The following is a 12,295-nucleotide window of genomic DNA, read 5'->3' on the forward strand; positions in this document are numbered from 1 at the left end:
ACATGTACTGCACATGAACATTATGTGATCAAGATTCTAAATGAAAAACTTTTTTGTCCATTTCATTCTGATTACATCTTTGTTATAACTCATTTTCTACAGTTACATCACTTTCAGTGGCTTTTGGATGAGACTGTGCTATACACTTGAACACACTTGAACACAACCCAGCTGACATTGGGCTGAGAGGCAAGCTACACCCTGGACATATCACTAATGCATCACAGGGCTAATTCCCTCAGAAACAATCTAACCTAATACTGAGGTCATCTGTTATTATATACGGCAACATGTGATGGTGTTTTCACTGAGACTAGCATGATATTTCTGTCAGAGCATGGCTGAACTTGACAACTAGAGAAATCAACTGGGTCAATAGAAACCCAAAGACTTGAGTTACATTAATGCAATGTGAAGATGCTGCAGATTGCACATATTTTTGATGCACTGTTATGCTTTCTATTCCCCTTCATCTCAGCTGTATTCACAACCCTAACACAGTGTAAATAAACAAAGTGGAACGCTTTAATGGAGACATGCATATGTATGAGATGTAAAATCATTTGATCCCTTTGAGCGTTTCCTTGTCAACTCTCAAAAGCAGCGCATGAGTGTGTTTTTGTGTGTTTTCCACAACAAAAGTTTCCTTCCCTCTTTTCACAGGTGCCATCTCATTAGTGGTAAATCACTAAGCTGACATTTATGTTGTACCCAGTCACACTGCATCTCTTTTTCAGTGGAAGTCTGATATCACAGCAAAGCAATGCAGTGTTTGTTCAGGAGGGTGCGAGAAATTTCACACACAGAAATCATTCTGCATACAGTTTAGTGCTTGTGACTGGGGGGTTGTGGGGTGCTGAAATAAAAAGATGTGACAAAAATGTCTTGTGAGAGCTGTAAAAAATATTTTACATCCTAATATTAGAAGCCATCTCAAATTTAAATGTGGGAATGGCTGAGACGCCAAATATTCAATTGACATTTATTGTGATAACATACCCAATATCTGTCCTCGTGCTAATATGATCATAATGAAAACTCTCTTTCTTTGCCTTTTTATTTATCACTCATGAGGTTGAGTTCACCTTTTATGGATGTTTAAATGAATTTATTGCAACTAAATACTTATTTGAACAGATGCAATAAATTTACAGTAACCTAGGCAAATGAAGCCAAACATTACCTACACATTAATTTGATCAATCTATAACAACGTGATGAGGAAATATGGCATTCCAGCTTTATTCACTGGCCACTGAAGCATTTCAAATTCATAATGTTTAAAAAATGTCATTCCAGCAATAGTGTTCTTTAAGAATTTGTTGTTGTTCTTTAGAACCTCAAAGTAGTAAATAGTACATAAGCCTATACTGTATCATTAGAAACCATCACAAGACCTCCTATGTGCTTCCTCTCACATTCCAAAGGCACTTGTTTAAGGTAGATCAAAAGAAACAGAGCTGTCTCTGTTTTAATAGCATTGGAACCACAGGGTCACAAGGTCAGTTTTGGCTAGATCATGGCATTTGTCATACAAATGCATTATATTATATAGGCATATTATATATGCATTATATTATAATCTTAAATTTATTTTATTGCATTTTCTGTTATACCTCTTTCAATACTGAACACTTTAATATTTTGTCTCTAATAATTAAACAAAAAATAAACACAGTTAACTGTTATGATAACAGATGTTTGGATTGACAACAAGGACAACCTGAGTCCAAATCCAGCAGGCTGCTGCTCTGGTCACCCTGCCTCTCATCCATAGTTGGCTGGAACAATCAAGGCTCCAATCATAAGTCCTCCAGGATAAAAACTTCAGGTCTGAGCCCTGCAGCAGTCAGCCTTTTTACATTAATTATGATTTCTACTTGTTCACACATAACACACTGGATAAAAATGTCAGTTGGGTAAAAGTGTTCAGATAATTTACTTACATATAATAAATAATAGTAGAATTACATTAACATTGTATGTAAAAGTCTTTTTGAGCAAAAGTTACAGTACTCTTCATGCATCATACACACTTTAAGAATGTTTATACATATTGTGAATTATTAACTATTATCTATTATGTGTAGAATTTGTAAGGCTAGTTGCTATTGTATCTGGTTGATGCAAATTTGTACAATTTTATGTACTTTTTAAACACTTTTTCCATTGCAGCTTATCTCACTACATTCCCATTATTTTCAAGTCTGTGTGCTGCAGCATTAGGTGCACATCACAATGTCAGTGCTTGGTGAAGCATTGAAGTGTGCAGTGATTAGTACCACCTCCTTGCTCAGCCAGACGTTTCCATAATCTGGCATCAAGGACCCCCATAAAGATAGAGATCACTCCATGGGCCCTCATGTGATAAGCTCTGGCTGGTGGCAACCTTATACAATACTAATAAGAACTGCACACCTGACTGAGTGTAAATGGGGACTGAGCGCTGACACATCTGAACTCACAGTCATGCATTCGAAGATTTGGACTAAACTGTAAATAGGTAACAGGACCTCCCTAAACCTCCAGCAGGGACTCCTGAGGAGACCGTGCACCCCGCTTTGGGAAGCTCTGCAGCAGCCCCATCTCTCGCGCGGCTCAGCCTCCTGCCCCCAAGCCCCGCCCCCAAATGAAGCTCTCACTAAAAGGGGAGACAGATAGTAGTAAACTGTTTAAACTTTTGAGCGAGAGGGGCTGTGTATCCGCACTCTGGTAAACTGTCACGTCAACTTCGTCTTCAGCTGTCTTTCCCCAAACAACGGAATGTTGTGAACGTCCAGCCGAGAGAGGAACGACTCTGATATCCACTTCCAACCGGAGCGACTTCAAACTTCTATCAAGTTTACTTGCATTTACGGGAGACTCTGCATGGTATGTCCGCTCCTTCTTAAGAGCTAATGCTATGATTAGATACCAATTCGCTTGTTTCTACCAGAGTACATTTTTATCAAAAGACTGTCATTCTATCAGACTAGACTGTGAATAGAGAAAAAATAACCGTTTGCAGCTTGTTAGTGTTTACCTTACCGCCCATAAATCCAGCTGAACATCTGTCTCTTGAATCCGTTGACATGCAGCTATCCTCCCTCTCCTTGAAGCTACAAGCTGTTAGCGTATAGTTACTCACGTTGATATCCACTTTCTACAGCCGAGGCCATGTTTTATTAGATAGAGGGAAATAAACATGAAACACAGGTAGACAGTGAGTGTATCCAGCATACAGAGGTAGCCGTCTCAGAGAGAGAACACTATGTATGCTCTCTCCTCTCTTGGCAGTACATGCGCTCCTGTGGGATGAAACGTGACTGACAGTGGAAGCATGCATGCCGTTAAAAAAACAAAACAAAACAAAACAAAACAAAACAAAACAAAACAAAAAACTCGATAATAACTGTTAATAGCTGGTGAGTTTCTGTGTATTCTGAGCGTCTAATGTTAGTCAGCGATGCCGTGAGTGTATGAGGTTTGTAATTGTTTTGGTACTCGAGAAAAACAACAGAATGAGGATGAATGTGGTTAATTAGCACAACTACCTGACCCTAAACTAAGACAGATTATTGAGGTTCATTTGAACAGTCAGTTGAGAGCTGTAACCAACTTTTAGTTTTACTATTGATTAATCTTCCAGTTACCTCCTGAATAATCAATAAATGGTTCAGTCTATATACAGTGTCAAAGAACCATGAATAAATGTCCATTATAATTTCTCAGAGCCCAAGCTGACATCTTCTCATTGCTTATTTTGTCCACAATCCAAAGATGTTCAAGTTTCAAAACAGAGAAATACAACAAAGCCTCACATCTGAAAAGTTAGAACCAGTGAATGTTGGTCATTTTTGCCTAAAACATGATGGCAGAGATGAAACAGGTATTGAAATAGCTGCAGATTAAGTTGTTGTCAGATAACTAATTGATTCATTAAGTGATATAATAATACTTGTTTGATAGAACATGTTATGTGACGGACTTACCTATGATCTTAAGTCACAAAAATGCAGTACTATGACTTCAGTGAACTGGTTTTATGTGTGCAGGATGCACAGGTATCAGGGTTTAAACTCAGACCAGGATGTTTGCAGCATGTCACAGCTGGAGGTGTTTCTGTGGATGAAATGTGTGTGGTCGCGGTGACTAGCTCTGTGAGAAATAACGCTGTGAGAGAAACTTGCCATCAGTCATTCAGAGCTGTCTTTTTGTGATGAGAGGGGTGAGAAGTTTGGTGGTTTGCCAGCTTGAGCTGACACAGATTCACACTGAGAGGGGAGAAAAGCTCATTTAGGATTATTCACCAAGTCATCTGACCACATGAACATTCTGATGACTGACTGTATGAAGCAAACTGGTGTCAGATTAATCAGTCTTTATATCTTACTCATGTAACACACAATGCAGTGTGCAAAACATACATCCTCAGCCTTTTGTGTTGCTGCTGTCTTCACTTATGGCTTAGTGATTATGGAAACATAGTATATGCCCTCTGAACTTAACAACACTCAAGTGCAGTGTATGCATACACAATGACACAGATACAAGCCAGGCCTTTAACACTGAAGTGACCACAAGTATGTAGCTTGGTTTCAGTAATGTACAGTACATTCAGTCTGGGGTCTGCATGGTCTGATGTACTTTCCAGATCTCCTTTGCTGAATTAGTTGCTCAGCTTAGACGGTCAGGGTTAAAGAGAAGTCACATGAGGTGATTTGAGTTGTTGCTGCAACAAAACCAGGACCATGGCATGGAGCTTTAGGTGTAAGACCATCACACTCAACTCATAACAAGTTTGAAAAGTGCCTGGGTAAATCTTTCAATGTAATAGGAATGTCTCTCCACCAGCTCCTTTAATCCTCTACCTCAGTCTGAACCTTGTTTCAGCCAGGGATGCATCAGAAAAGTAAAAAGCTATTCTGTTTTAGTCCTGAAGGTCACCTTACTTTGCTTTGGTCCTGGTATTGCAGCACAGTTTACCTTCAATTAGTCATGGAGAGGATGAATGTCAAAGAGGGGCATAAATCAAACAGGAGGCACTGGCTCTCCTTCACTAGCTGAAAGTGTAGTATTTGTCATGATCATCCAAAATGACTTCCCAGCCCCTGCAGCTTTGACTCAGTGAAAGGCCCTTTTGTCCCGTGCAAGCTGCTTGCACTGCAGAGCAATGCACCTTGGTGCTTTGTGCATCACTTCCCATGCACCTTCTGCATGAGTCAGATAGGTGCAGATCTCTTTCTTCCACATGGTACTTTACTAGTCACACTGGCAGCCTTTTAACTGTGAACATATGTAATTTCTGTCACAGTACTTCAACACATGGGTCTGACATTAGACATGAGTTACAGTTACAGTTTTGTTGTCATAAAGTATCAGATATCACTCAAAGAGGTAGTTTGTAAAACTTTGCCTGTGGACCGCATCTTTCTAAAATATGTTGAAGTTGTAGCTGCAGAACATGCCTGATAACAATCTAGAATTAGTGCCAGCATGCAAGCATGGTGTTAAAAATGATTCTCCTGAATAACGTGGTGCCAGCTTAAGATACAATCCACATTTAACCCCTTTGAAAAACACAGGACTGATTGCAATGGAGAAGTTGTATTATTTTGGAATTTACAGGCCTTAAATTTCTAATTAGTTTTTAATGCTTCTCAGAGAGTCAGAAGAGCTACTGTTTGTATTCCTAATCTAACTTTCCTGCTCTAAAATTGTGAACATCCTCTTCTTCTCTTGTCTGATCCTCTCAACTCACTGCTGATGCAATGGTAATAATATATTTCTATCTGATGTCCTTCCTATTTGTTGCAAAGCTTTTTGAAGTGTGATAAAGAAAAAAAAATAAATTAACATATTACTTATTTTAGGTCAATAGCTGTTTTAATCAGTTTGCCAACTGGCACATCAAGTTTTTAAAGATACATTTCTAATGGTCAAATCAAAAAATGAATGACCTGCAAATCAATCCAGTCAAAATTACTACCTGTATAGAATAGTACATAACTGGCAAATATCGACATGACCTATTGAAGCAAGATACACTGGTTAGGTGAATATATAAGCTGATAAGAGCTTGTTGCTGATATGTTGTATTAGGGTACATGTTGATCAATGTCTTCAGACAAATGTCAGTACAGAGATACTAATGATATTTTTTGGGGTAATTCAGAAACAGTGTCCTATTTTTCAACAGGGAGCACTTACGACTTTATCTTTCAACTGCAAATATCCCACTCAGTGCATATTGTGTTACTGTTACAATTTAAACAGCAAATTTCAGGGAACTTATCAAAGATACTTGTTGATGTTGGCATCGGCCTAAAAACTCCAGTATTGGTTGGGCTGTAAAACCTGTATTTTGGCTGCCAACTCATGAGAATGAAAAAACATATTAGAATCATGCACTACAGATAAAATCATATCTTGTTTTATTTTTTTGCAATTTTTATAACATCCTAGTTCTAAGAGCTCTATTTGCCACATTTCGTACTGTCACTAGAATGCAGTGCTAGCTAAACAAAACATTTGAATATTTATCTCTTCTGTTTTTGTTTAAGGAAATAGAAACTAACGCTAGCCTAGTGTATGGAAAAAGCATCTACGCATTAAGCCTCTGGGTGGGTTTTTCCCATGGCAGCAGGTGACTGACATGTGAGGGGTGGTGTTGCTAGGAGACACGCTGACAACTTCCGTGGCATGCTACTAAATGGAGCATGTCATAGCCTTAAACAGCCTACAAATGTTGATAAAAGACATTTCTTTCATTTTTTCAACATGACTCATTACACAGCTGTTCCACTTGTATTTTGCTGTAAATAAGCACTGATTCCCACTAATTACTACTTTTTCTTCATTTCATTTCAGCATCTACTCAGTTTTAGGTTTGTTCCACACTGTAGAAGAGAGGAGGTCTAGATAGTGTTAGCTGTCTCTCTTTCTTGGGTACAGATGTGATGAGGGTAAATGACCAGACTTACAAAGCTAACAGTAACCAACCCGTATTCTCGAACATCACTGTCTGCATGGCCAAACTTAAGTGGTATAACAAACAATTATTAGTGGCTGCCCCCACGCTGACATTGCTGTCAAATTACAGCACCAGCATTGTCAGTTGTTGCCAAAAATTCACGCCCGCTGGAGCACTAATGTACTAATGCCATCACTACAGAAAAATAAACCAAACTTCAGTTTCTTCTTTGTGGCGGTAACAATTTCTATCAAATAAAAATACAAGTCCAAACAAATACAGAGGACATGCTGCGTGTGCATTTCATTTTTAGTTTAATTCTTAATTATTAAAGTCACTTGAAACTGTATTATTGCATGTTCATATTGTGTTTTTGTAGATTCAGATAAACTCTGTGTGTGTAAAAATGGTGGACATCCTTAGTGTATAATCACACTTTTTTCCCCCTGTCATGGCGGTCAGTGTTTGGGGTTAGATTAATAAAGTTAAAGCTTCAGTCGAGGTCATGCTGATTAGCTTGGTGGTACTAAGCTGCTTACTCAAGACCCCACTGGTGCATCCAGTGTTTCCTCATGCTTTCAGGTAAGTGCATTAATAACCTGTGGCATGTTCCAAAGTGTTTCACACCCAGCAAGCCAGTCAGCCATCCCACACTACTCATATAGTCTGACCAGCCACGGGCATGGGAAGGTGTGTGCACCACAGTCCTCTGAAGCATAAATGACTTCCAATTAACCTTCCCAGATTAATCCTCTGGTCTCCAAACCACTGCTTCTCTTGTCTCATCTCATCACGCCCACAGAGTATATTAAGCAGAGCCTGGTTCCCTGCTGTTTGTCCATGCTCAAACACAACCTGCTTCTTCTGGTTGACTTTCTCTACTTTTGTTCATTTTGCAGCTGGAGCTTGAAGCTGACTTCCTGTGGGCCGCTTCATAGAGAAGGAAACCTTTGTGGAAAGCAGGAGAAAGGCCTGTTCACCCACCTTCCTCATACTGGAAGCTGCAGGATAATAACAAAATGGCTAGAAGATCCCCCATTCCTGTTTTACTTCTTGCAATATGTTGCCTGGCATCTGCAGGTAAGTTTCTCTCACTGCTTATCAGTATCTAAAAATAATGCATTTTTCAGATAACCATGACTATTGTTTGTTTCTAAGCATAAAAAAGATTTTTTATTGGTTTGAGTTGAATCACAGCTATTCAAATGACACTGACTATGCACCAAGGCTTGTTGTTTTGTTGGACAATCCCAACCGTGCCCATACTCTGGGATTTTCCACTCTTTCTCCCAGCATGCCTTTCTAGACAGTGCTTGTCAGAGTTGTGAGTCAGGGGGATTTACATTTAAGAAAGTGCTGACAAGTTCAATCTCAGAACACAAACACTCAGCAGGCCTAAATGTATCTGTCAGATTGATCACAATGAGACTTAGATACTGCCTAATACCCAGTAATTTACCCCCGCAAACTAAAGAGAAAGAGAGAATAACCAAGTAAACAGCTGCAAGGTGAATACAGGAAATGTCTGTGTGCTTATCAGTGTTTCAATTCATTTCATGTAGGACTATGAATGATGTCAATTACTGCCTCAACCCACCCTGTAAACCTTATCTAACTGATGAGAAATACAGAGCTGTACCTCTCACTTTGAGGAATGTGAATGTTGTTTATGACCTTTTATAGTCCAGTAATTCTTGTCAGTGTGTGCAACAGTCTCATAGAGTGCTGAGAATTTATATCTGTGACACGTAAACACTTGCTTTACTTGGTCACAATCACCTCTGTATTCTTTAGATTGCTCTCATTGTTTCTGCAGGATGCAATGACTGGCTGCAACTCTGCTAAGATTGACGACTAAAAGGGATCGTGCTTTTGCTTTTAGGGCATTTTTGCTCAAATCACTATCCCCTCATAAATCACTTATTAAAACTCAGGTTATCGGCTAGCCTTTGAATAATTTGAATGTTTTGGTGACATTGTATTATGTTTTATAAGCTGTATGTGTAGATATGTAGTTTATGTTCTGTAAAGCACTTTGTAACATTTGTTTTTACTGATTTTTGCCTTTTTATTTTATTCCTGTATTTGTGCTTTATTGTTTTTTGTGTATAAAGCACTTTGTAACATTGGTTTTGAGAGGTGCTATACAAGTAAAATGACAATGCTTGCATATTGATGTCATCAGGTAATGTTGATCATGTTGTCTCAGCATCTTAAGCATGTAAGCATGCTAACATTTGCTAATTAGCATTAAACACAAAGTACAGCCGAAGCTAATGGGAATTTCACTAGGGGAAAAGTAAAAAAAGTTATAACAGTGCATCCTGACAGTGACAGGAATATCTGTACCAGATTTCATAACAAATCTTACCTTCAACCAAAAACAAAGTCAGACTGTTGCTGGTGCCTTGAAATGTCAAAGTCATTAGATTACACCTCTTTGAACCAGTTTGAAATTATGTGCTGGAGAAATTTCACTGCATACAACTAAACTTTGACGTGCCTCTGGACCCAGAAAGGTTAAGGGAACCAAGAGGGGATCAAGTTATTAGAATTCATCTTCTGGGGATCTGGATTATGTGCACCAAACATTCGTGGAATTTCTCCAATAATTTTCACTCAAAACCTAAAAATTTTAGCCTTATTGTAGCACTAGAGTAGAAATCGGGAGATTGACAAAGTCATAAGGATTCATCCGCTGGGGACCAGTAATGTCTTTACTAAATTTGGTGCTAATCCCTCCAGTAGCTGTCGAGATATTTCAGTCTAGACCCAACTAAACTGACAGACATTGCCACAGAGCTCTGCTGACTAAAAACAATATAAATATATCAGATTCTCACTCTAATCTAATAGTCTCACAAATTTTATGTTGTCACTGTCATAGAAGTGTAATATTGCTGCCACATTTGATGTGTCAGTTAAACTCCCAATGGCATGAAAGGAGGGTGGCACCATGGCAACCACGTTGGTTTGGCCCTTGTTAAATATAATATGGGAAAAATATGGAAAAGTCTAAGACAATGGCACAATTATTAAAAAGATAATTATTTTATATATAATAAAATGGCTATATTTTATATTTTTTGATATTTCCATATAGTAGAAAAAAACACAGATTTTTTGTGTGTGGAGAGAAGTTAGGTTGTGGTCATATCTGTACTGACTAGAAGTGGGTGGAGTCTGAAGTTGTGGAGTTGGCCACTAATTAGTAATTAAAGGAACTGTCACTCCTGTAATGTCCACATTGGCTTCAAAATTCAGCAGTGGTTTTTGTTGCTTGGTAACTTGACCAAAATATTACATTTGCCCAACTAATCCTGTGGATGCTCAGAACCACAATTTGATGAAAAACCTGTCAGTTTGGCTTGAATCTGGCATGAACCACACTGAGATTGTAATGCACATTCCTCTTCTATTTTTCCAGATATGTCCTGTTTACAGAGACGGGTTTTACAATGTTCGACTTTGAATTTGAACTCACTCCAGCTTTAATTTGCAACATCCCGTGTTGTTTTTCTGTGGTAGCACAGGAATAATTACCCAGTAGGAGACATGCTACATAACTAGCACTGCAAAAAAGTGTGGTTGGCATTTTTCATGCTGTCAGTCTCATTGCCGCCATAGGTTATTATTTCAAAAGTTCTTCTCGATTCTCTGGAGGTTTGAACCGCAGTCCAGAGAACTGACTTTTACTCAAACAATAGCAGTGTAGTCAGTATGTGCTGTGGGTAGAGCAAACATAATTTCTCCCACAATGCCAGGATCTCCAACACAATGAAGTCACGTATGAAGTTTTCCTCTAAATTCTTCCTTGTACGGCAAGAGGCATTGTTGTACTGTGTCACAAGGGACAGATATTTACAGTTAGACAACCAAATGCCCTTTCCTCCAAAGTGCACTGGCAGCCAGTGTGCACTGTGATTTATGGGCAAATCTTCAGATGCTCATTAGTTATCCAAACATAATTCTGAACAGACAAAATGCAGGCCAGTTAACACGTTTTGACTAAAATTTCAAGGTCAAAAGACATTCTTCCATCTCTTTTTGGCCAAATTAGCTTAATTTCAAACTGTGAGTGGTAGGCTTGTATTTTTCTCTTCATCTTTTTTATACACCATTATTCAGGTTATCTTCTGCCTCTCTCTTTTTCTGTTGATTTCTATCATCGCACAGCATCTGTGTAAACAGTCACATCTGCCCTCTAAACTTGTCAGGAGAGCTCTTACGTAATGTTTAGATTAGTCTGCAATGACTCTCCTCTCAGTGTAATGCAATCCAGGATCTGGGCCTCCCATAACTCTTAAAAGTCAGACTGAGAGCACCTTGACGTCCATATTTCAAATCTCTGCTCTGCTGCTTCACTTTACATTTTGGTGTTTATAACTTTTTTTTCCATATCCTTACTACCATTTTGTGGTTGTCTCTCCCCAACTTGCCAAAATGGTTATTTTATGAAAGATATATTGTGGACCTTCGGGCTGACTGTTGGGTTCGTAGTGAAAAAGAGTCTTGCAGGAGCCATGCCAAATATTAATTTGAGGCACTTGCCAGAAACAGCTCGGGCAGGATGCTGGTTATTCTGGAGGCACAACGCCGGGCTGGTCGCTCACTGAAAAATACACCAGTATTATTGAGTCAAGAAGTACTTTCACCTCCCCGTACAGCCTTTCCTGATTTTACTTATGGGCAGCTTGATGAATGATGAAGCAATTAGAACAAATCTGTCTTCATCTATTCATTGTAGAACCATATAGTCTTATACAGGGGCTGTGAAACAAAACAATAACTGGAAAAAGGCATTCAGTTGTGTGCATATTCATAGTCCATATGTTTAACTTGAGCATTTTTAAATCTACATCCTTACAGTAAACAGCTTTCTTTCTGTCTGCATTTTTGTATAGTCTTGGCAGACAAGAGTCACTGTGATGCCAAAAGTGGTTGTAATGTTTTTTTCCCCCCACAGTTGAGCAAAAGGTTCGTCTCTATATCCACAGTGCTTTCTTAGGGCCAGCAAAAGGGGGACTGCCAAAATGCATTGTGCAACCACTGTAATCTGAGAGGTGGGATAGCTAGGGGGAGGAGAGAGGCAGGCGCAGGCGTGGGTCGTCTGGTCCAAATCGACACACTCCACACACGTACAGCGTGCCAAACCAACAAAGTCCCTTCCAGCATGCTAAACCAGATGTTGCCCTGTGATTCATGAGAGGAGCTTGAGCAGCGCAGCACAGAGGCTGTGTGCTGCTAGGCAGAGTGGTTGGGATGTTTACATAGCAACAGGAGTCCCGAGTGTGTCTAATTACAGGTCTGCTCTCCCCCATGGTGAGGCCTTTATCTTAACAC

At 39.2% G+C, this 12,295-nt stretch overlaps 1 protein-coding gene across 1 annotated transcript in view; it reads left to right on the forward strand.

Annotated features, from left to right (window-relative positions):
• Nucleotides 1–2,635: 2,635 nt before the first annotated feature.
• The window catches only part of tgfbr3 (transforming growth factor, beta receptor III), a 69,389-nt gene continuing 59,729 nt past the window's right edge, over nt 2,636–12,295 (forward strand). The window contains exons 1-2 of the mRNA XM_018669936.2: nt 2,636–2,871; nt 7,852–8,032. Coding sequence (XP_018525452.1) covers nt 7,972–8,032 — 61 coding nt within the window. The 5' untranslated portion in view covers nt 2,636–2,871; nt 7,852–7,971. The remainder of the gene's footprint in view (nt 2,872–7,851; nt 8,033–12,295) is intronic.

This window comes from Lates calcarifer, linkage group LG17 (assembly GCF_001640805.2).
Source record: "Lates calcarifer isolate ASB-BC8 linkage group LG17, TLL_Latcal_v3, whole genome shotgun sequence".
Lineage (NCBI taxonomy): Eukaryota > Metazoa > Chordata > Actinopteri > Centropomidae > Lates > Lates calcarifer.